Source organism: Oryzias latipes, chromosome 11 (assembly GCF_002234675.1).
Source record: "Oryzias latipes chromosome 11, ASM223467v1".
NCBI lineage: Eukaryota > Metazoa > Chordata > Actinopteri > Beloniformes > Adrianichthyidae > Oryzias > Oryzias latipes.
In genome coordinates, this window is record NC_019869.2 from 7039992 (window position 1) to 7064182 (window position 24191).

General features: G+C 38.6%; 1 protein-coding gene across 1 annotated transcript; it reads right to left on the reverse strand.

Annotated features, from left to right (window-relative positions):
- Positions 1-57: 57 nt before the first annotated feature.
- On the reverse strand, positions 58-23619 carry LOC101158540 (E3 ubiquitin-protein ligase RNF19A). The gene is made up of 10 exons (XM_023959646.1): positions 23392-23619; positions 12402-13233; positions 8533-8741; positions 8229-8373; positions 7697-7859; positions 6866-6980; positions 6576-6734; positions 5108-5321; positions 2491-2634; positions 58-2252 (listed from the first exon to the last, which is right to left on the reverse strand). Exons 2-10 carry the CDS (start codon positions 13034-13036, stop codon positions 1652-1654), a joined length of 2385 nt encoding a protein of 794 aa, XP_023815414.1. The 5' UTR covers positions 13037-13233; positions 23392-23619; the 3' UTR covers positions 58-1651.
- Between the last annotated feature and the right edge of the window lie 572 nt (positions 23620-24191).

The window sequence follows — 24191 nt, forward strand, 5'->3', positions numbered from 1 at the left end:
AAGGGTTACACCATATTAACCAAGATTGTCCCTCAAGAGTCAACAAAAAGACAAACATTTCTTTATAATTTTTTTCAGTGATATGCATTTATATGCACATTTTGAAGCATAATTCAGAAATATTTCTTAAATACAAATGCTTCTTTTAACAAAGTTACAAATAGGGCAAAGAAATAAAAAGCATACAGGGTGAAAATGTGTCAAACTGGTTGGATTTTAGGTTTAGCAAATCTTCCGCTCAGGTTTTAGTGTCACTGCAGAGTAAAACTCATGAAGCGGACAGACATGAACACATTTTATCGCCCACTTTCGCTGATTTTCTGGAAAGAAACTTCGGCTTTATCTGGGGAATCTTGTTTACAAAACCAAACCAGTTGTTTGAGATTGAAAAAAAAAAAAAGATTCTGCTGGTTTCATTCCAGTTTTTGGTAGATTATGCCAGTTTATGCGTTTTCTGAGGCAAATATAATCAATTCTCATTTGATATCGTCTTATTTAGACAAAAATGCACAAAAGAAATAAAAACTATACACAGCAAGCTTCTCCAAAAAGGCACAATCGGTTTGATTCATATAAAATTTCCTGCATCAGTCTTCAGCAAAGAAATTAATAATAAAATGAAATCATTTTGTGATTGAAGTCGACAGCTCAAAGATAATCATTTGTATACACCATAATAATCAACATTTTACATTTACAACTAAAAAATAATAATAAAAGGTGACTGTTTGAATAGAAAGAGAATTTCTTGTTCACAAAAAAGGTCATATCTTTATATGTAGTTATTTTGATAATTGCAAATACTTTGGTTCAGTTTCTGGATTTTGTTGCTGATTTTGTTATTTTTAAATAAAGAACTATGACCAGAGTTGTTTTATGAACAAATATTGCATTTATATTTGAAGAAAATACTAGACATTTACTTTAAATACACCTTTATAATTGCTAAATGTGCATGAAATTGAAATCTGTGCAGCCAAAGTTAGTTATCAACAGTATTTATTAGAAGTTATATATATTTTTCTTATACTGTAGTAAAAAGGTTGGACCCAATAAAAAAGGGTTTCAACATTTTAACTTTCCCAAAAAGGAAAAAAAAAGAAAGAAATCCAGCACAAAGTGAAAAACGAAACAAAAAATGTCAATAAAAAGGACCTACGGAATAACTTTGATTATAGAAAATATACTTCTGCTACTCTATGAAGTGGTCCCTCCCAGAAACTCAACTGATGCATCAAAAGAATGAAGGTGGAACAATGGGGGAGAGAAACCAGACAGTATTCTTTTGGCTGGATTAAAGAAGAAAAGATTTCGGTGAAGTCATAGCACCTCAGGTTACGTCCTCCAAAGCACTGGATCGGGTCAGTTTCCTTCTTTTTGTTGTTTTTAAAGCAGAAACTAGGTTATTTCAGGGTTTTGGTCTGGGATGGGTTTTGACTCAGTTCTGCAGCACATCGCCTCACTTCCACACACGGCTAACTCCAGCCCCGTTCAGTTCTACTTGCCACAAATCTGTTCTGATCCTTTCAGCTGCCCTCTGCTTTCCTACTTCACTGGTCCTCTGAGTCCTTGCATCCCCGCTTTCACTCCTGCAGTCACCTCACGTGATTAAAGACCACCTTTCAAGGCCCGACAGTGGACGGCGGCGAGCTTAGATGTCTGTTTGTATACAGTGCTTCCTCACTGGGCTCACAGGATGTGCAGAAATGTTTCTGGAAGCTTCCTGGTTGAGTCTCCTCGGCAGTGCCTCCACCGCGCCGTCGACACTCTCCTCGTTGATGTACAGGAAGGTGTTGTTGCTTCCTTCTCTGGGTGAAGAAAGTGGCGATGAAGAAAAGTGCTCTGACGAAAAGCAGCTCCAGTGCGAGTCGGCCACAGACGGGAGGCTGCCGCTCAAGGACGGCGAATCAAACTCGGAAGAGTTGGTGCTGCGCTGTTCCACGTTCTGAGTGTCCATCTCCCCCTGCGATTCGTTCGCTTTTGCCTCCTCTTCTTCGCTGCTGCTCGCCTTCCAAAGCTGACTCTTGGAGGTCTTACCCGCTGACGTGGAAGGCTCCTCAGAGCAAGGCGGTGAGGTGCAGCAGGAGTTGCTGGGCTGAGCGCCGGAGCAGCCAGAGAGACTGCTGGCTCTTTTAACCCCCGCCGTGCTGCTGCTGCTGCAGTTGGCTTCATCCAGGCTGCTGCTGGCGCTGCCGTGCCTCACCTTTCCGTGTTTTGACTCCACGTCTGCCTGCACCTCCAGACTGTTATCTCTGCAAAACCAAAGTTAAACCCAGAATTCAGTCGTCATCACATACTTCAAACAAGAGAAAATAAGTGTGAAAATGTATTGTGTGTGTAGTGAGGAGGTTCACAGCCTTAAATCATGTTTAGTTATTGTTTAAAAAAAATTAAGATGACAACTTTGCAGATTTAGTCTATTAAGGGTTATTTTTAGAACGTAACTGCTGCGATAAACGAGGGAACCCTCAGTAGGATGTTTATCCTGACCTTTCCAGAGGCGTGTAGGCATTGAGGATAGATCCCGCCATGGCTTTTGTGCTGGCGTTGTCGCTTATAGTTCCCAGACTGACGGTTGCCGATTCGCCGCTCAGACTGCAACGCTCCTTCTGGACGTCGGCCTGCACCTCCATCCTGAAAAACAAAACAATAGTTACCGTTTCCTTTTAAAAATGTATTATAGAAATGGCCATGACAAGACCTTCTTCAACTTTCTGAAAGGATTTTTACTTAAAATGTAGAAAAATGTATAACTTAAAGCCAAAGAGTCTGGCTTTGTCAAACATTTTTCAAGCATTTTTGAGACACTTTAGTAGGTTAAATATATCCTTTTTAAATAGTAAAATATAAAATGACATGGAATCACTTTGTAAACACATTTATTTAAAACTACCTGCAAAGAGGCTAATTGGTGTGCAGCTGAAAAAGAACCTGCAGACCTAAAGGAAGTCTGACACCTAATATGATCCAAACAAGGAAGCTGAAAGACGAGTAAACTAAGGATCATTTCTACTACTTTAAAACGGTCATTTGATAGTAACAGAAAGTACCACATTAGTCAAGTCTGAGATTCTAAACCAGGGGTCGGGAACCTTTTTGGCCAAGAGAGCCATAAACGCCACATATTTTTAAATGTAATTTCGAAAGAGCCATACATTAATGTAGCGTCTCTTTCCCACACTGAGGCACGGAGACTTAACCTCTTTTAAAGTTCTTTATTCTGGTTACTGTAGACCGCAACAAACGCTGTACAACTAATTCATCAACTCCTGAATCTCTCCTGCCGAGACGAGAGAGAGCGCTTCTCCGTACTTTATATTCCCCTGCTCCCGCTCCAGCCCATAGCTGAACCCCATTGGTCCAAATTACCTAACAACAGGCTGAGCGACAGAACTGAGAGCCAATCAGATCTCTGCTTGATGCCTTCAATGAACCCCAGAACTTTTAACGCGGCCCGACAGCCAAGTGAAACTCAGTCCGCGACAATATTTTTAAAACTAAATATACAAGTGAATGTGTGCATTTGATTTAATTTCAACATTTTTAAAGTACAATAAGTCTGTGGATTCTTTTTTAATAACATTGTTATGCTGTTGCTAATAAATGATGAGTATTTCTCGTGGTAGTTCTGCTGATGGTCTAGTCTGGTTTACGTGGTGAGTTTCTGCTTCGTTCAGGCGTTGAGACTTTAAACGTGATCTTAGGTCTGAATGTTCTGTAGATGTGAGACAGACTGCTCACATGCAGACGCGGAGCCAAACACACACTCACACACTGCAGTGAGTGACGGGCAGTGGGTTTTACGTATTTACAATCCCTGCGCGATTCACCTGCTGCCTGTCCCCACAACACCTCACCCCCACCCTCTGCTTTCTTCCTCACACATCCCGTCCCCGCAACTGCGCGCTCTTTCTCAGAGACGGGAGGGCGCAGTTTTTGGCACGGCAATTCACAGGTTTCCGGGTGGTACAAACTCTGTGAAATAATAGATAATAGTAAACTGATAGTTTTTTCTCCAAGCACCGCTACTACTGCGCGCCTCTGGCATCGCATCGCGCCCGAAAAGGACTGGTCTAATGAAAAAAAAAGTATAATTAAAGATTTGTCTGCGAGCCACATGTGACCATCAAAAGAGCCATATATGGCTCGCGGGCCATAGGTTCCCGACCCCTGTTCTAAACTATCAGTTAAAACCTGGGAGAGCATTTGAAGAAAACAATTTATAAAGAAAAAATAAGTGTATAATTAGCACAAGCAGGAGCCACTTCTAAGACAAACTATGAAGAAAAAGGTTATGGAAACTGGTTACGATTGTGTATTTACATCCAATTTTTGTTAAAAGCCTAGTTAAAAAAGTGCCACAACCTATTCAAACAAAAAAACATTGACTGTAGATGATTATGTTTGTCAGAATAAACATTCTTGCCCTAATACTTCTTCTTTAACGTGTTCTTACTAATCCCACTTTTTCAGCAGAACAAGTAATTCATACATAAACTGATCAATTTAATGGCTCAAGAAAATGATGTTGTCTCCGAAACGATTGACAGATTTTCCAGTGGTGGGGGTGTGGACTTCTAACAAGCCAACTCCTGCTTAGCAAGAGAGGTTGACATAGAAACGGCGACTTGGACCAAACAATTACTGATTGTTTTTGGTTTCATCATCGCCGCGATCATTTCCCGAAAAAACATGGCGAATAAATGGACTTCATTTGTTTGGAGCCAGAAGTTTTTCCTTTTCTGTGGGGGACGTCACACTCACTCTGTCCAGTTCTATTATACAGTCAATCCAAAAACATAAAGATGAGAAACAGGACTTTATGTTTTGCAATTTTCTTTGAACATTTCAGGCTGTTATTTTCATTCATCTTTTGTGAATTAGGCGAGCTGTCAGGTAATGGAAAGTGTTTTTTGACCAAGACTTCACCAAACCCAAACCCTGATAAGAACTGAAATTCAAGTTTTGTTCCTGATTTCCAGATGAGTTTTTTCAGCCAAGAACCAGAGATGAAAACAAATAGTCTGAGTGAAAAGGTAAGGTCTATGGCTTCCTTTAAGTCACAGTGGTGGCCTACAGCTCATCAACATCAACTTCATTCTGTTACCTGTTGTAGCAGCTGCCAGACAGGCTTCCAGTGATGCTGGTCCCGGCTAGGGCCGTGGTGCTGGCGTTGTCGCTCATGTTGTCCCGCTGAGCGGTGCTCACGCCGCAGCGTTCCATGTGGGTTCCGCTCACACTCAGGCCCGTCAAACCACCAACGCTCGCCGCGTCACCGAGGCTGGGATTGTTGAGCCGAGTCTCAGCCACTGAAGTCGTGTCTGGTAAGGAAAAGCAAGACGGATTTAATTCAAGGTAAAGTCGAACCGACAGAAATGAACAGAGATCCACTTTTAATGGCTTCTTCCAAAAAGAATCACCAACAGGAACTCTGTTTATTTGAAAGAGGCAGACAAATATACTGTAAAAAATAATACAGATAAAAAGAAAATAAAAAGATAAGAGGAAAAAAGATAAAGCAGGTAACAGGAGTCATGTTTCCCTCAACACCGCATTAGCAAACGGAGAATCGTCTGTGTTTCCACAAAGATCAAAGTCTGCAGTCACACATTCTAAGTACACAACTCATTGTTGACACAAGTGGTGAGAGATCCAACCTGTTACAACCTTCATCATCATCTCCCTAAGAAGCAAAGCTAGTCTTGCTTTTTTACGACTTGCACAACCATTTCACACAATGTCGGTGTGTCGACTTTTGCAATACCTTATGGGTAAATAATATTCTAAGGCTTTGGCGGATGCACCTCTGCAGGTGCATAAGCACGCTCCAAGATCACTTTGGCCATATTTGGTCAAATGACTTGAAGTGTGTTTGTAACAGTTGTGGTTGTGTGCAAAAGAACTGCTCCAAATGCTTATGACAGAATGAAATGGAAAGATGAAAATAAAATAAAAAAAAGTGGCACAAAAGGATAAAAGGCTTAACTTGACATACAGGAAGTGTTTGTGTTGTGTCAGTAATGATCTCTTTTTAGTACATTTTTGGTCCTCTTAACCTTTTAACACTGGAGAAGTCGCCAGAAACACCTTAAATGACACATGCTCTTCAACTGTTTACGTTGACCCATACCGATACCGGACAGGTATCGGACCGGGCCGGAGGGTTGGGGATGTGAACGAGCTATGGTACCGGGCCGCACAGAAGGAATAAATAACTTGTATTACTTCCGTTCTATTTATTTCAGAATCTGAAAGATGTTTTATTTTGAAAAATTGCCAGATTCTCTGTTCCATCCGTATTTGTCACTCTTGACGCAGGCCAAGGCGCTATTCTCCGTCACGTGATAGATTACAGCTAAAATAAAACCCAGGATCTAGCACAATGAGTAAAAAACAACCGTCTTTGGAAAGTTTCTTTGCCAAGGGGAAAACGTCCATCCAGGAGACAGAAAAGGAGCCTTCGACTCCCAAAAAAAGAAAGCTACATTGTTGAAGAAGCCCCGGCGTTAAAGGGTCAAGTCTACCAAGTTCTAGGTGTTTTATTTTGGTGGTTCGCTTCCCATTTAGTTTCTCACCTGTTGCTGCGGCGCCACTGCCTATGTTGTCATTTTCATCGTCAAACTCAATCCGTACTCCTTTGCCATTTCCGGCAGAAACGCCGCAGCCGCCGCTCCGGCATAAGGAAATGGGCACCACTCCGTAGACGTACGCAAGCATGATGGGAACACCGATACCTGTGAAACACGGGACACAACAAAGGACATTATATGACCAGAAATTCATTCCTCATCCTCACCGGAAGTTCAAAGTCTGTCACTATTTGCATGTTTCATAATGTATCCTCTGGTAGAGAAAGTCCTCGTACCAACAGTGACTGCAGCAACCACGGGTGACACCAGCACCGACAGCGTCACTCCACCAGCGATCACCAGGTTCCTCTTGTGTTTGTTGATGTCTTTGCCTTCATAGCGATTATGGATCTGGTGACATCGATTGTAGAGCAACATTAATAAGCAGCAAAGACATTTCTACTCAGATAAAAATAGTCTTACTTCTATATACTCTAGTAGAACTGAAAAGTACTTTTCTGAATATTGATTACAGTAAAAGAAAGAAAAATGTATCTAGACTCAAACATGGAATTTATCATTTAAAAATGATCATGTCAGACAAAAATAAGTATCATTTATTGTTCTAAAATTAAATATAAATGATTGTAACTTTGTTTATGGATCTTTTTGCTCTCTTCCTTGAGGAGATAAATTTAAACGAATGTAGTCAAAAGGCAATGAAGTGTATAAAAGTGTATAAATGTATAAAGTATATTACGATTATTGTTAGGAATAAATCTTTTTCCCTAAATGTGAAACGTTAGACTACACTTTGAGACAAAGTGCTAAAAGTTCTAACTAATTCTAATTGCAGTCATTTTAATTAACAATTACAATTAGTTATTTAATAACTAACATTTAATCCTATTTTGTTTACCAGTTCTAAACATAACAAAACTGACAAGTTTAACCTTTGAAATTTTGAATTGTATAACCTAAATATTGTAAACGTTTAAATAATATTGTTTTTATATTTCAGAGTTAAAAACACATATTAAAAAATGTCTTCTTTATATCGAATACATGGACTGTGTTGAAGATCCTAACTTACTGCTGTTTATTGACTGTCTAATGTAAACGCTCACCTTTCGACCCACATACACCGGGATGCCAATGATCATTGCTGGGATGGCGATGCCAGCAATGAGGGCGATACCCACAGGCGCGCCCACCAAGGTGCCAAGCTGCCACAGAATCTTCTTCTTCCTGCTCCACGGCTTCTTTCCCCAGAAGGTGCAGCCTGACGGACTGAGAGGACAAGAGATAACGTGGTCTGGTTAGTTTGTTCAGAATCTGGTTTTACGTCAGAGAAACATCTGTATTTTTGATTTTACATCATAAAGATAGTTTGCTTGGAAAAGGCAAAAAGTGAAAGCCATAGTGTCCGTCACTTTAGCCCTGTGCCGTCTTTGCATCACTGCCAAAATACATTTTAACTTTGATTTACAAGTAAACACAAAAATACCTGTAGCCCTTTAACTAGTAGTACAAATGGTTAAATAATCAAATAAATGATGCATTCTTACCATCAATCATTTAATTGATGGGTTTTATGAATCCCTTTGGCATTTTCCAAGAAAGGATCTGTTTTATTTTTCTATACTCGGTTCTTCTCACCTTAAATAGTGCAGGTCAGAGATCTCCTTCATGCACAGCCAACAAAACTCACAGCCGCAGACGGCGCAGGTCATGTGATTACAGCTTCCATCATTCATCTTGATGATGTAGGCTGAGCAGCGAGGGCACGGTTTGATGTCATCACCTGGCGAGGATCGATAAGGTAGGTGGTTGTGTTAGAAATCGGTAAAAGTCAATTATTTTAATCGCACATTAGGGGTTTACCAATGTTTGCAGTTAAAATAACAAAAGTCCAAAGAACAGGTCAGGTTAGCTTGAAGTGCACTTAAGTTCTCTGCAATACCTGCTGCTCCGCTTTCTTGGCTGTAGCTGAGAGACGAGGACCTGAAAGCCCTCAGCCGGAGGTTCTGGGCTCTCTGCTGACGTGCCGTGTCGCATGTTTGGTTGGGATGCCACAGCTGTTTGCAGTGGTAGCAGAACTCCGTCCCGCAGCCCTTACGCCCACAGGTGATCTTCGGGCAGCTGGCGCAGCCAAAAGCAATGACTGCATAGCTGTGGGAGAGAGAAAAAAAATGCACAGAGAAATAGTGAACAGAAAACCCAATGACTTCAACAAAAAGCCAACAGGGCAGAAACAACAGTAATGTAGAACAAAGCAAATGCCAGCAAACCTTGGATTTTTAACATTTACTTTAAACACAAAAAGAAATATGCAACAGAAAAGTGGAAAAAAAGGGTCAGAGGTAAAGATAAATATCCAACATTTTTGATGGAAGTTAGGCAAATGTAAATTCAGGACCATATAAAACGCTCTGGTTTGTGAGAGAATCTATAAAAAAAGAACATCCTGCATTATATATTTACAGTCACCAAGCACTTCCACTCCTGTCCCACTAAAACAGCTCTGGTGTAAACTATTCTGAATGTCTCTATGTCCATAACATTTGAATAAATCCATATAGATGAGGAAAAGCAAATGGCAAACTCAACGCAAACGCTGAATTTCATTAAAAGATGTTATAAAAAAAGAAGAATCAAGAAACTGCTTTTCAATGCGTTTCAACGCTTCAGTGGGAAGAGCCAGCAGCCTTCATGAAACCCTCCATCTAATCAGCTAAAATACCGTCTGCCAAACCAAACATTTTCTATTTCTAACTCTTTTATTTATTAGATCAGCACGCACTCTCAGAAAAAGAATGAAGCAATCACTTCATTCTGTGATCCTTCCTTGACCAATAACATGACTAATGAGAAAGGTAAGCCACAACCTGTGAAATACAGAGTTGCAACAAGGATGACGTTGGCAGACAACATAGAATAAATATAAAAGAATCCAGATTAGGAGAAGAATACTTTCTGTATTTGGAAAAGGACTACTATATTGCTATGCTGTGTAGTAGATCTTAATGCACTAAGAGAAGACATTAAACTAAATATGTTTCACAAATGTACTGAGCTGTTTCAACACCAAACTCCCTAAAACAAAAAGTCAGTCTGGACCTTTTGCAGTCAGTCTGCCTCTAAGCAGTCTCAACACCACTGAGGTGAACTGATGAAATACTCTGGAAAACTCTGATATTTTAAAAGGACATTTTCATCAAAGGGATACCCACATTCACAGCAAAGTGAAATCTACTGTGGACCAATGTAGGAAACACTAGATTGAGGTCATCCACCCCAACAGTTCTGCCTGCTGTCTGATGGAACTGACCTGCAGAGCCTAATAGCCTTCAAGTCTCATTATACAACCAATAATGAAAGAACATTTTGCAGCGGAGAGCGGCAGCACGCCAAAACTAAAGTATTTGGATGGCGGGGGGAAGAAAGAGCCATTCTCCTAACAGACAAAGGTCAGCAGTGTTGACGCAACAAAGCTTGATGAGAAAATAAAGGGAAAAGCTATCCTGGGATCAGGCTGCAAGCCAAAAGCCACAAAGCAACTGAATGAATATGCATGTATAATGTTCTCCAGAAACTCCAGACCAGCTTGTCAAGTATGCTCACCTCATAGCACCGCGCTACCTGTAAAGCTAGCTGACCAAATAAATGCTACGTGCCTGTGTTCGGCAGCGGAGCCGCCACCAGTGTGTGAATGTGTGTGTGATTGTGTGAATGGGTCTGTGACTGTAAAGTGCTTTGGGCCTTGCAGGTAGAAAAGCGCTATATAAGTATACGCCATTTACCATTTACCAAATTTGCATCCACTGCCTTCATTTTGACAGGTCAAATTTGCTGCTGTCCAAAAATGTCTTCATATACTTCATATGCTTCTGACGCGTGTGGGAGGAGCTACTGTTGAAGTTTTTAGCCGCATTACTACATGGAAGCATTGACTGTATATCTGTACAACTCATTTACAATCCATGGAAGGCACAGATGATGTTAAGAGAGCAGGGTCATTTTTTTTTCTTTCAAAAAGCTCTCCAAAGGCATTGGTAACCATGTCTCCACGTCTGGGAACATGAGATCATTCAGAGACTCCCCCAGTATGAAGAGGTTCAACATGTACTGCAGGAGCTTTGTCTGAATGATCGGCCAGAATGACGGCCGCTTTCAGCGGTACTTCTGTCTCTCTGGGACCCAGTTTGACGACTCACTGTCCAGCATTAGTCCAAGGCAAAAAATAAAATAAAAGGACTTTATCATTCTTGTTTTGATGCAAATAAGATATCACAAAGTTCAGGAGAACGATCAGATTCTGATTGTTAGTTTTAAACTCCGCCCACTGATTACATCATCAATGCATCACTATGCAAAGTCTTCGCTAAAGTTCCGATATTTGAACTGTGGATGCTCAAAACGCGCCGCAGGATTTCTGATCTTCCATCGACTCAACATTGAGAGTGGACACCTCTGACGTGCAAATGGCATTTGGAGGGAACACAGCTTCGTGAGTTCATGGTGGCAGCAGATGGATAGATGCTAATGTGATGTCTTCCTTAAATCCTCACCTACATAGGATATGCCCACTTTCTAAACATTTTTTTAAGCAAATGCTCTACCCCAAGCTCTGTGGCCTTTTGGGTGAGTGTCCACCCTGAGACTGGGAAGTCATGAGTTCAATTCCACAGAAGAGTCATACCAAAGACTCTTAAAAAAATGGGACCCAATGCCTCCCTGCTTGACACTCAGCATTAAGGGGTTGGAATGGGGGGTTAAACCACCAAGTGGTTCTTGAGTGCACTTAATCAAGGGATGGATCAAATATGGAGAACACACCAAGGCAAATAATGCATTTTTACCAGACGTAATCTTTAAAACTTAATCAGACCTCAAACTGGTCACATTTATTGTTAAAACATTAGGCTGGGTTTAAAAACAAAGACCGTCTCGACACACTAAATCTATTCTAGATAGTAGGGGTGGGATTATTTGAGTTTGCTTCTTCCAACTCCTTTTCAAGCAATAAATCAACTTCTACTACACTTAAGTTGATGATCAATGTATTTAATTAAGAAAATGTAACATTTTTGTAATGAGTTTGATAAATATGAGTAAATTCTTTATTGCTTTGACTACAATGCTTGATATAAATCAATAAATCAAATCAAATTATAGATGGGTAAAATATTTGTAGAGAAATACAAATAAATCCACTCCTTTCCAGGAGCTAATATATCCTCTTGACTATCAACAATGCTGAAGAGGACTATTCTAAACCTAAACCTTCACCTAATATGAAGGGGTGGGGCTCAGAGAATTGTAGTTTTTGGTACATTTTTAAAGAATTGACTGGACAAGATTTTTTTTTCTCAGGTAGACAGGAGAATATGTCTTTTTGGTTTTAATTGTTATTGTTATTGTTGTATTTTTATTATAATTGTTATAATTGGTGTCCCTGAGGAAAAAACAACTATTTTTGTGCTATCAGGGTGTGGTGTAGTCGTATCAATTGTATGATCACACTCATCAAATCTTCAGTGGATGAAGACTGAGGGGCGAAATATCATATTTTTATTGCTGCTTTGAGTTATTTTTAACCCAAGCATTGATGTAGAAGCTGCAGTTACTAGGAAATTCAGTTTGAAGTCTCACTAATGACGTCCTTCAGTGAGATATTTTTGGACTTTCTTTTCTGAGAATTAGAACTTTCAGCACATCTCATGGAAATATAAAGATTGATGACATGATAACCTATAAGTAATTGTTTCCTGAGCCTGAAATACTGTGTTGCTAAAATGTTCACATAAACTCGTCAACTCATATCCTTACCCGCAATCCGGGGCAGGACACCAGCGGCAGTCGGGCTCGGCCACCAACCACCTCCTCAGCATGAACTCCTCATACTTTTCCATGAGCGCTCGGTCTCCGAGGATCATCTGGATGTCGTGGGGATTGAAGCGCTCTGAACACTCGGGGCAGCTGATGTTGACCCGTGACTCTGAGATTTCAATGCGCAAATACTGCCGCAGACAGTCTGCGCAGGATCGGTGGTGGCAGGTCATGATGTCCGGGAAGCGCTCGCGTGGCAGACGCAGTAAACACAGAGGGCACTCCATCAGCTCTGGGGAACAGCCTGAGGAGGTTGAGGCTACATCTACTGGAGAATAGGTTGACGTTCTGTCGTGACAAGTCTCCGATTGTGTGCTTTCGATGCTAACGATGCCATCTGCACCACCTCCTGACTGCGACGCCCTCAACTTTCGCCTGGGGTCACGGTCAGGTCGCCGTCTTCTTCCAAAGAGGGAGTGGAGAGACAGACGGCGTTTCTTAGGAGTCTTTCGCACAGAGGGAAGGCTGACAGAGGAGGCAGCAGAGTGAAGGTCCCGCTCTGAGCCTGACCTGCCATAGGGATGCTGATGCAAACTGCTCATGATGCCAGGAGTCCCACTAGAGGATCCCCACATCAGGGGCGAAGATAGGAGGCGTCTACGGGAAAGGGGGTCCAGAGAATGAATAGGGTTGATGGACAGAGCAGGGACTACTAGCTGCTAGGACATAATGACATGAAGTCAGTGAAAAAGATCATCATGAAGTGCTTGAAGAGGATTTGACGAATGACTTTGAGGCTGCTGATGCAGAGGTTCTGATTCAGGAGACAGGCCTGAAATGAAAGAATAAAAATGTCAGTATCCCCCAAACAAAAACTCTCAACAGACATTAACTTTTTTTTTCCATGTTAGCTGCACGCTCTATTTTTGTATTTGTCTTTAGGGACTAATTTCAGAAATTTTCCCTACAGAGCCAAGAGGTTCCTAATTAAAAAAACGCAGCAAATGTGATGGGAGGTTAAAAAGCAAAACAAAAAAAAAATCATTGTGATTACTTTGATCAGTGGCATTTTCTTTTAAATGATTCAAACTGTTGTTAATCAGGAGCCGACATAAAATGCCATTTGAAAAAGAACTTATGTGTGACTAGGGCTGCACGGTATGAGGAAAACTTGCGATATTAGTGATATTGCAATAACGATAACTTGCGGTATATGAAAAAAAAGAAAACAGCCAAAAACATAATTTCCATTTCACTGCAACAGTTTAAAAATTATACTCCAAATGGCCCTCGCTGACATAGGAGACGAACATCTAAGATAAAAGGGCTCAATTTGATTGGTCAACAATGTGAAGGGCTCCATCTGATTGGTCAAATGCATGAATGGATTTATTTGATCCGTTAAATACTTCAAGCTTGCCATAGGATTGTTTTAGCACATTTAAGGAAACTATTTATTGCTATTTTTACCGTCTTTTGCAATATCCGTGTTGCACAGCTTGATGTCGGGATAACGATACATTTGCGATATATTGTGCAGGCCTACAGGTTTATTAGAACATTTTCTGGGTGGGCCACAAGCTCCCTGCTCTGCTTCATTCTGATGCATCCACTTGAAGAAAGACAGACCCATGTATGTCTTTGTTTTCCTCGTCTGATCTGGAATCTGGATCAAAACTGGACAGCTACAATACTGCTCGCCATTTGTGTTGAATCCATAGACTGTAAAAACAATAGACGCATCGAGGTGTGACCATTGAAAATGCATTACACCTCCGGCTGTGGTGAAATAAGGGTAAAAATCCCTCACCATTGCTCCCTGATACGGGCTCCGCCATGTTGAAACTAGTTGACAGTGATTGGTCCAATTCGCTCCGAGTCATCGTGTCTATGGCTAATACAATGACTAAGACCGACTTGATCCAATCACTGTGGACTAGTTTCAACATGGCGGTACCCGTATCAGGGAGCAATGGTACTACCTATTTGGGAACACGAGAAGGGAGAGGTTGAGCGGCCCATTGTTTTTACAGTCAATGGTTGCACCAGTAATGTTATGTTGGGACTGGAAGAGGAGGTAAGGGGAATTGGGGGGCTTGAGAAAACGGTCCTACCCACAACTTAGAGGAGAATTTCTAATGAACTACTGCAGAAACTGAAACAACACGAGTTTTTGGATTTTGACTAAAAACAGCATAATCCTAATTAAATCGGAGGGAGTCTTCTAACATCATTTTGTTGTTCCGAAAGCAAATTGGGGCTTTTTAGCTGCTGAGGCCAAAGCAGCCCTTTGTGTGCTGCTACAAATGCATTCATTCTGTATGCCGAGTCAAGTTCCTGCAGCTTACCAGGTTATCTAGGTCAAACAATACACTAAACCGTGTTTCTACCTAAACTTAACCATGAGTACAGCAAATATTTTAGATGCATAGCTTCTAAGACTGAGGAAAGAGGGGCTACACATCTGACATTACAAAGTGTAATAATGTGTTGACGCCCAAAGGTTTTTCCCAACAGACACTGTAGGGCTGTTACAATCAGCTTGTTTTGTGTGTGTGTAAGAATCAATCATTTTTAGCGAAACTTCCAGCATCATTTATTTTATATTACTAGCTTTGTGACAACTTTTTTTCTTTGTAGAAATTTTACAAATCAAGAATTAACTGAATATCTTCAATAAGATATTCTTTCTCCTTTATCATACTTTGGGTCTGACAAATGACTTTAATTATCTATTTAAAGCCTCACAGAGAAACAGTTAAGCCAAATAAAGACCCATTCATTCAGTCATTCATCTTCTCCGGGGCTGCTGGAGCCTATCCCGGCTACTTATGGGCGAAGGCAGGGGGCCCTCTGGACAGTTCACTCATCTGTTGCAGGGTCACAAAGATGAGTGCACACTCACAATCACATCTATGGACAATTTAGATTAACCAATTAACCTATGAAGCATGTTTTTGGACGGTGGGAGGAAGCCGGAGTCCCCACAGAGAACATGCAAACTCCACACAGAAAGCCCCCCATTGATGTTCCGGTTCAAGTCCCCCAGCCAGGACTTGAACTGGGGGCCTTCTTGCTGTGAGGCAAGAGCGCTAACCAACGCCACTGAGTAGCCAATAAAGACCCACTCCAATGAAAATCGTCTTTTGGGGCTTTTCAAGATGTTCTTCTTATATTTTTCTGATGATGAAGGACATTTAAAAAGAAAATTGATCTTAAAATAGCTTTTCTGAGTATTTTTATTCAAATCATTTTGAATCAGGAGTAGATGGAAAAAATGCAGTAAAAAAAAAGATTGTATTTGTTACGTAGAAAATATGCGCGTCGAGCCACAACTTGATGATCTCCTAATGAACTCCTGCTGCTCTGCAGAAACTTTGTCCCAGAAAACGACGCAGTTTTTTTTAAATTTTTGCTAAATAAATAATTTTTTTTGCATAATATTAATTAAAAGCCCCTTGGGGACTCTTTTACAATCAATGAAAAGATGATCAGAATGGTCTTTTACAAACTGCAACTTCAAACTAGCCATTTCCCCAAAAAAGAAACCCAAAAAGCAGCTGTTGAAGCATCACTCAATGGAATGTGAAAGAGGAGGCAGGGTGGAGTCCATAAAGAAAAGCCCAGAAACATCTGACAAAAGAGTAGCAGGGAGAGCTTCAGGGACACGTTACAAGATTGTGGCATAACCAGTTGTCTTCTCAATCGTAATAATATTGTTGTAGTAGTGGTCCTGTTTTCTAACAAAATGTACTAAAATGATAAAAAGATTAGTAAGAGCTCGTCTAACTTTAAGACTAGTACATGTAAAGAAAAGACTAATTAGAGCCACTTACTGGCTTTATGCTGTAGCAGTGGAAATAAAATCAAAAAACACATTTGCCAAGCAACCAAAATGTCGTAAGGGGAAATTCTTAACAAGCAAGAGAAACTGTTTTAACCACCTTGAAATGACACTCCTGTGATGTAATTATAAACAGGAAAGTCCTGGCTCTGCCGTGTAGAAACTGAGTGAGTGGGACTTTCCATCAGACTGAGGTCAGTGCATGTGTTTGTGCCAGAACACACGTGTGTGTGCGCTTCAGCTCCTTGGCTCAGGGGGATATCACGTGCAAACACAGTTCACACACTGGGATGGCGTCCCAGTTCCTTGACAGGCCTGCGGCACAATCAGTGCTTTCAATCCTCTGTCAGCTGGGTAAGGAAATCCCCAAAAAACTTTGCTCAGTCTATGCATTACCGAATGGAAAATTAGATTCAGACTGAGAGTTTTCTGCTAGGACTGCAAATGTGAGGTCAGATTTGTTCTTTTATTTGTTTTTTTTAGAAAAACTGGAATTTTGTGTTAAAAGTAAAAAGTCAGTACTTCCTAGTGGAAATATTTTGAACATTTACACAATTATAGAATGACTATTATGAAAGCATTTGTGATTCAAAATTAAAAATAAAAGCAAATACCAGAAAAGCTTTTTTAAATTTCCACAACGAAGATGTTTGTTGACTCAAAAATAAAATTAAAATAAAAATCAATCCGCCAAACAGCTTTTTCATTTTCTACTTCAACAATGGCTCATTCGGTCACTTAATTAAAATGATAATGAAAATGGTATTTGACATTTCGTTTTCAAAAAGTTCTTAAGTAAATGTGTAGCAAAATTCAATTAGAAATATTTAATTTGACAATTAAAATGGATTAACAGAAATGCTTTTTCATTATCATCAATTGACTCAAAAATAAAATTAAAAAGAATCAATCCATCAAAATGCTTTTTCATTTTCTTCTTCAACACCGCTTATTCTGTGACATACTTAAAGTGATAAAGCAAAGAGGGGATTGCATTTTCGTTTTCACATCCACCAAAGTTTTGCATCATTAATTTCCCGTCAGCATTTCCAGGGGGCAGACGAACGACGCAGCTTCATTATGAAAATGAAAAAGAATTTCTGGTAATGACTTTTATTTTCAATTATGAGAAACAAATGCTTCCATAGACTACACACGCGATTGCACAAAGGTTAGTGTTGTGGAATAACAAACAAAAACGTTTTTTCTAAAGAGTGAATGAACAGTTTGTCCTGCACAAGAGCTATAATTTCCGCCCCAACTTCAACAATATTTCTCAAAATAATGTTGTGTTTTCAAAACAAATATTATCCATTCTTCACTGAATTTGCCATAATTCAATGACAGCAATTTAAACAAATCAAGCCATGGCATACATTCACTACAATCAAGTCATTGTTTTGTGTTGCAGGATAAGATTCTCTCAAAAACATTAATAAATAGCAAACACAGACATTGATGTTTGGAGATTACAGGAAACCAAGACATTAAGGAGATAAGAATATGTCCCTCTGTGAGCCAATAGACATCAAATATTAAAGAATCTGACAGCACTGATAATATAATTGAGGGAAAATCATTATAAAATGTAAAACCTTTTTGAAATGTGTGAATAAATCTGTTTGGATGCATTTCATTTGGTTCTAGAGCTGGGTTTCACTGCCAAAATTCCAAATTGATTTGATTTTTAACAATTCAATCGTAATTATTTTTCAAATTTCCAGTTAAAACTGAGTTTAAAAAAAAGAATTTATTTTTAATAAATTAACTAAACAAAGTGGAACTTTTATTTCATAAAATCATTATTTCTGAGGTTAAAACTCGCTAAAAGCAGAGTTTGCATCAAAAAGGGAAATCTATTCATTTTCATTTTTTAGTTATTTAAAACCTAGCCCTATAACTAATTTGACATGAGATGAGTAGGATGAATACTTTACTTTACTTTCCCTTTAAGTAGAACAAGAGAATCTGTTCATGCCAAGTGTAGTTTGTTGTTTGAACATGTTTTCTCTCGTTTTCATGATCTAGATTCTTTAAGTACTTACTATGCCAGAACTACATGCCCAACATTTAATTATTTCATATAGAAACATTCGTATAAAATGATAGTACATCTCTGTTTAAATAAAATAAATGTTTACAAGCCCATTTAAGTAAATGACAAGTCATGAACACAGTCTTTGGTTGCCACAAACCCAAAATGTTAATTTGCTGACTGAGTAATTGTTAACGTCAACTGGTCATTTTTAGAAACATATGATAATTAAATTTGCTGTGTAACTAAAAAACACCTCCTGTCTGCTTATTATTTAAAGTCAAGTATTTTATGTGTGTGAAGTTTCAGTTGTGAAAATTCTCTTGTAGATTAACAACATTACCTTAATTATTTCAAAATCTTAACACCAGTATTTGGATTTTGACCCCAATCGTTGCCACAAACCAGCTCTTTGGATTGATTTGCCCCAACAAAAATTCCATTTCCTTTTTATTTATTTTTAAAGTCATTTGGGATAAAGTATGTGAAATAGGCCTGCACAATATACCGCAAATTTATCGTTATCGCAATATCCAGCTCTGCAATATGCATATCGCAAAAGACAGCGAAAATCGCAATAAATCGTAAACCTTAAATGTGTTAAAACAACCTTATGGCAGCTTGAAGCATTTAACAAATCGAATAAATCCTTTTATACATTTGACCAGTCTGATGGACGCCTTAACGTTGTTGACCAATTGGATAGAGGCCTATTATGTTAGATATTTGTCTCCTATGTCGACGAGTGTCATTTGGAGTATAATTTTTAAACTGTTGCAATGAAATGGGAATGATGTTTTTGGGTATTTTGTCATTTGTTTATATACCGCAAATTATACCGTTATCGCAATATTAATCTCTAGTATCGCATATCGCGAGTTTTCCTCATATCGTGCAGCCCTAATGTGAAATGTTGCGATCTAATGTAAAATAATAACAAAAAAATTACCCTGTAAAATAATCTAACAAGCACTGAAAAAGCACTTGAGTACAATGTGTGATTAGGTTTTGTTTTCCACTCAACAACAACAACAATACATTTTGTTTTCAGTCGCCATTAACGAAAGCCAAACTTTTATTCAGACTTTTGGGGTAATCTGGAGATAACTGGAACATTAACAAGCCTTTAGGCTTTACTTCCCTTTTTCAGGAGGGGCATTTGTAAAACAGAGCAAAAACTTAACCTGATGAAACAAAACGCATCATTTCCGCGGCTGAGATGTCAGCAGCAGCTATGAAAAAATGCCATGTCACAATGTCGTCTGCCAATAAATGTGTATTTTTCAGATTATGCAACCACATTAACTATTTTTGAATGCTTTCTGATCCTACATTTGGTTTATCTTTAACTGTCTTTACAAACTCTCTTAACTCCTAATAGATACAATATTTTGAATAATTTAACATTAGAATGAATAATTTTTGGTGTTAAAAATACCTTGCTACATTACTTCTCAGTGCTGGCGGCTAATAATACACAATCCCACTCTTGCTTACAATGAGACTTCCAAGACTGGAAATGATTGGCGAACAGTGTTCCTCACGTACACTAATGTCCGCTCGCATTCCAGAGTGAAGGCCGGCTTCCTGATTGTGACAATGCTTTTAATTGAAAAGGCCTCAGACTACAGTACGCTGCTGATACTGGAAGAAAAGCTACCGTTATTGCATAACCTTTGTTTATACAATGCGCTGAGATATTAACGAAAGCACACACACACACACACACACACAGGGGTACATTCTAGCTGATGACAATAAAAAAAGGCCTTCCAGAACTCATCAGGTGTAAACTTAACCCTATACTCCATTTTTACCATGTGACCGAAACAAACGTATTAAAAAATGAGCGTCTGATATTCAGCAAAGAGTCGGGAAAAGCAAAAGCAGAGGGTAAAGGCCTCCAACGTTCATATCATCACTCACTAAATAGTAAGGCCAATGGGGCAAAGAGCTCTCCACTAAATCTGGGACAGTAAGATGAGGCAAGAGATGAACTGTCAGTGCAGTAAACAAGCGTTTCATCACTGTGCCAAGCCACACTAGTGTGCAATGAGAGATTGTCAGGTCTACTACGGGTAATTATTCAATTTTTACTTAAGCAGTCCATTAAAACAGTTTTTGATAGCAATTTAAATAATGTAATTGTCATGTGTTTTGGATGAATACCTTTTTTCCCAATGAAAAAATGCAAACTGAACTGGGCTCTCAACAATATTCAAATGTAAGTAGTTTACATAGATATTCAAGTTCTAGTTTTGTATATCTAGATAGAGTTTATATTCAGCAATGCGTAAAAGCAGCATTTGAAGATTTGTCCAGAAATAATAACAATAATAATGAATTTTATTTATATGGCGCCTTTCTAGACACCCAAGGTCGCCTTACAGAAATTCTTACAAAGCAAGCCACAGATCTTTTGATACTTTACCTAGGCGTGTAAATAATTTTATGCAAACATTTTGCTCAACCTGGAAAGCAGACTGCAGTTAATTTTTTTAAAAAGTGATAGTTATTGTATGGAACAAACAGCAGGTCACCTTGTAGGACAGCTGTATAAAAGCAAAGTCAAAAGCCAAAGAAGCTACTATTTCAGTTACCTATAGTTTTTTTGCCAAACAAAAACAGTTGGAAATCCTTTTCCCACATGATGGTAGATGCTTCACCACTTAAACCGCCTACATCACGCTATTCCTAAGCCTTTTATAGTAAATATCCATGTGTAGGATAATATATTACCTTTGGAAAAGAAAAGACCTATTCTTTTAATGAAATATTGGATTTTTCCGCAGCTCATATTTCCGCGGTGCCTCAATCTCCGAGGCACCGCCTTTTTGCTCCTTATGGGTACCGCCCATTTCATGACATCATAATAGACGGCACGTCCGTCTTGCCCACGGAAAAAAAAAAAACATCCGAACTTTTGCAAAGACAGATGTGCATTTTGTGCATATAAAAAGGAAGAGTTTGGCCAATCACAACGCAGAATTTTGGCAACACAGACTTTTCCTGGAAGGGGCTGTTCCTCACTGGCCTACATCACGATGCTGGAACCTGATAGTTTTTTTTTCGTGGATTGTGAGGGGCCGGTGCTCAGATAGCCTGTTTTACAGGAATACTCAAAAATACACAAACAGATCAAAATATCGCTTTCTATTTGTGAGGTATGTACATTACAATACACTAAAACCTCAGAAAATTGATTTTGGATGATATAAGACTATTTAAAACTGCTTAGAAAAGTATATTGTTTATTTGTAATAAATAAATAAAGCATAATATTCTGTACTAGGCCTGCACAATAAATTGCAAATTTATCGTTATCGCAATATCAATCTTTGCAATATGCATATCGCAAAAGATGGTGAAAATTACAATAAATGGTTCCCTTAAATCTGCTAAAACAATCCAATGGGAGCTTTTAACGGATAAAATAAAGCCAATTTGACCAATCAGATGGACTTCTTTGATGTTAGATGCCCACCTCCTATGTAGACCAGGGTCATTTGGAGTATAATTTAAGCAATGTTGACTCTTATTTAAATTAAGTTATGTTTGCATTTTTCCTTTGAAAAAAATGCAACCTGGAAATGATGCATTTAGATGTTTTGCTATTTGTCAAGTAATATTGTCATCGCAATATTGATCACTAATATCGCACATCACGGGTTTTCCTCATATCGTGCAGCCCTACTCTGTATATTTCTTTTGTAAAAATGTAGATTGACTCATAAAAACACTTACCGGTATACTAAAAAAAATGTCCGTATAAAAGAAAAAGAATGTAATCCAAAGGTAAAAGCCAAATAACTGACTGGATTAGAGTAAATTAACAATTTCTTTGTTTTATATTAAGTTGTATTCAAACTGAAGATTAATTTTACAAATTTCTTTAGTTTATTATTTTGCTTTAAAATTTCCAAACAAGGCTTAAAAAAAAAAAAGTTTCAGCGTTTTAGTCCTCTCTGAGCAAACAGCTCTCGTCTGATACAATCAAAGGTCCTTTCTAAACAGGTGAATGACTAACTTTATGACGGTGACTCACTGCCTGAAGTCGCCATGTCTGAAGTATAACATACCCGAGTTACTTCTCTAAGGGAGAGTGGCAGCATGTGAGTGGTTGTTTTCAACACTTTTATTAACAAAAAATGGTGCTTTTGTAAATTGATTCTAATGGTTACATTTAATTCCATCAGTGCTAAAGGAAATGAAATTCTGCTCAGAAAAAAATTTGGGGGTCCTAATCATATCAAATCTCCTAATCAATTACACTGTAGTATTCTTCCAGAAAGGTTTTTACCCAGAATAGCAAGGAAACAGCAAAATAAACTGCCCCGAATGTACTAGGAACTCAAACATGGGGTGAAAGAGTGTTTATGTCTGTCTCTTACTTTATTTTTTTTAACCCAGAACTACTCAAGTGAATCAACAGAAAGACATTATTGGAACATTTCTACTAATTAAATGGCAACCATTCAATACATTTTGACAGCATGACAAACAAGAGTACACTGAATACTAAATTGTTTCAACAAGTTAAAAGAATTTATGACTCATCACTTTAAACACCCAATGGCTACTGATTTCAACAGCCATATACAGTACAGATAAGATGTAGGACTAACATACTGGGTTATTCAGTCAAAAATAAATAAATTTACCATTAAATTAATCCCTTTCTTTAAAAAAATCCCTGAACGTTTATCAGCGAGAAGTGACTAAATAACGCCGATCAGAAAAGAGGGAAAGAATGTTGATTTAGAGCCTAACGAGCTAAACCAGGCTAACCTACTAGCTACGACACCGAGATTTGTAGCAGGAAGCTACTAACTTTAATCACCAGAGACTTGCTGCTTCTGACCAGCTATACTAAGATGTTAGCCGAAAAAGAAACTATTATATCCACTGTTATCAAAACAATATTTAGGAGTGGTAAAACTTTATTCGGTGTTACCGAAGAACTGGTTTCAACCCAAAGTGAAGTTAGACGAAAGAAATGTACAGGCTAACAAAGCTAGCTCATGATGAACACCCTCGAAGAGGAAGAAGTTCTGTTCATAACTGTTGTTAGCTAGTGCTGACTTTAGAAAGTCGGTTTCGCGAACACGTACCGTTTTATTTCGCCCCATCTCTTGTTACTTCACAGCAAAAAAATGTATATTATTGTGTCCATCTCACAAAGAAGGTTGGAAAAAAAATATGTAACACAAAACTTCAGCTAAGGTACACTTCCCGACTCCGACTGTTGTCATCAAGCCACCACGTAAGGAAATATACTCAAAACAACACCGACACTTCCGGTTATGAACTTCTCTTTTCAAAACAAAAGCCTTAGCTAGTTTTTTTCCCCCTACGTGCTTAACGATGTACTTGTCTTAATTTAAAGGAATAAAATGTTTTGGATTGTTTATTCAACTTTTGTTTATTTATTCTTCATGTGGTTTTTCGTGTACCAGATTACATATATGTATTTTTTGTAGCATTACTGTTTGTTTTAAGAAAATCATATTTTCAGTCTATTTACATGTATTCTCAAATGTTTTTACTCAAGTGTATCAATTGCTACTGTACGGAGCCCGTGTCCTGACATTCGTAAATTGCAAATAAATGTTCGATATTAACTTTCCCCAGTGAACTAAATAAATAGACTGAAAATTAGTTTATTGTTTGCTTCACTTTGAAATGGCAAATTTCACATTTTTAATACAAGAGGGATGATGCGCAATGACAGGATTTTTTAAAAATAATTATTTCATTATTCTAAATTTATTTATATAATTTCTTTTTTAAAACTTGTCCTGTTCAACAGCTAAACAAACAGATGAAAGCCGAAGGGCTCTTGTGTTGGACATATTTTACTTTTCCAGTAGGGGTTGTGAATCTACGGAAGAGGATAAGGGCCGTGGAGAAA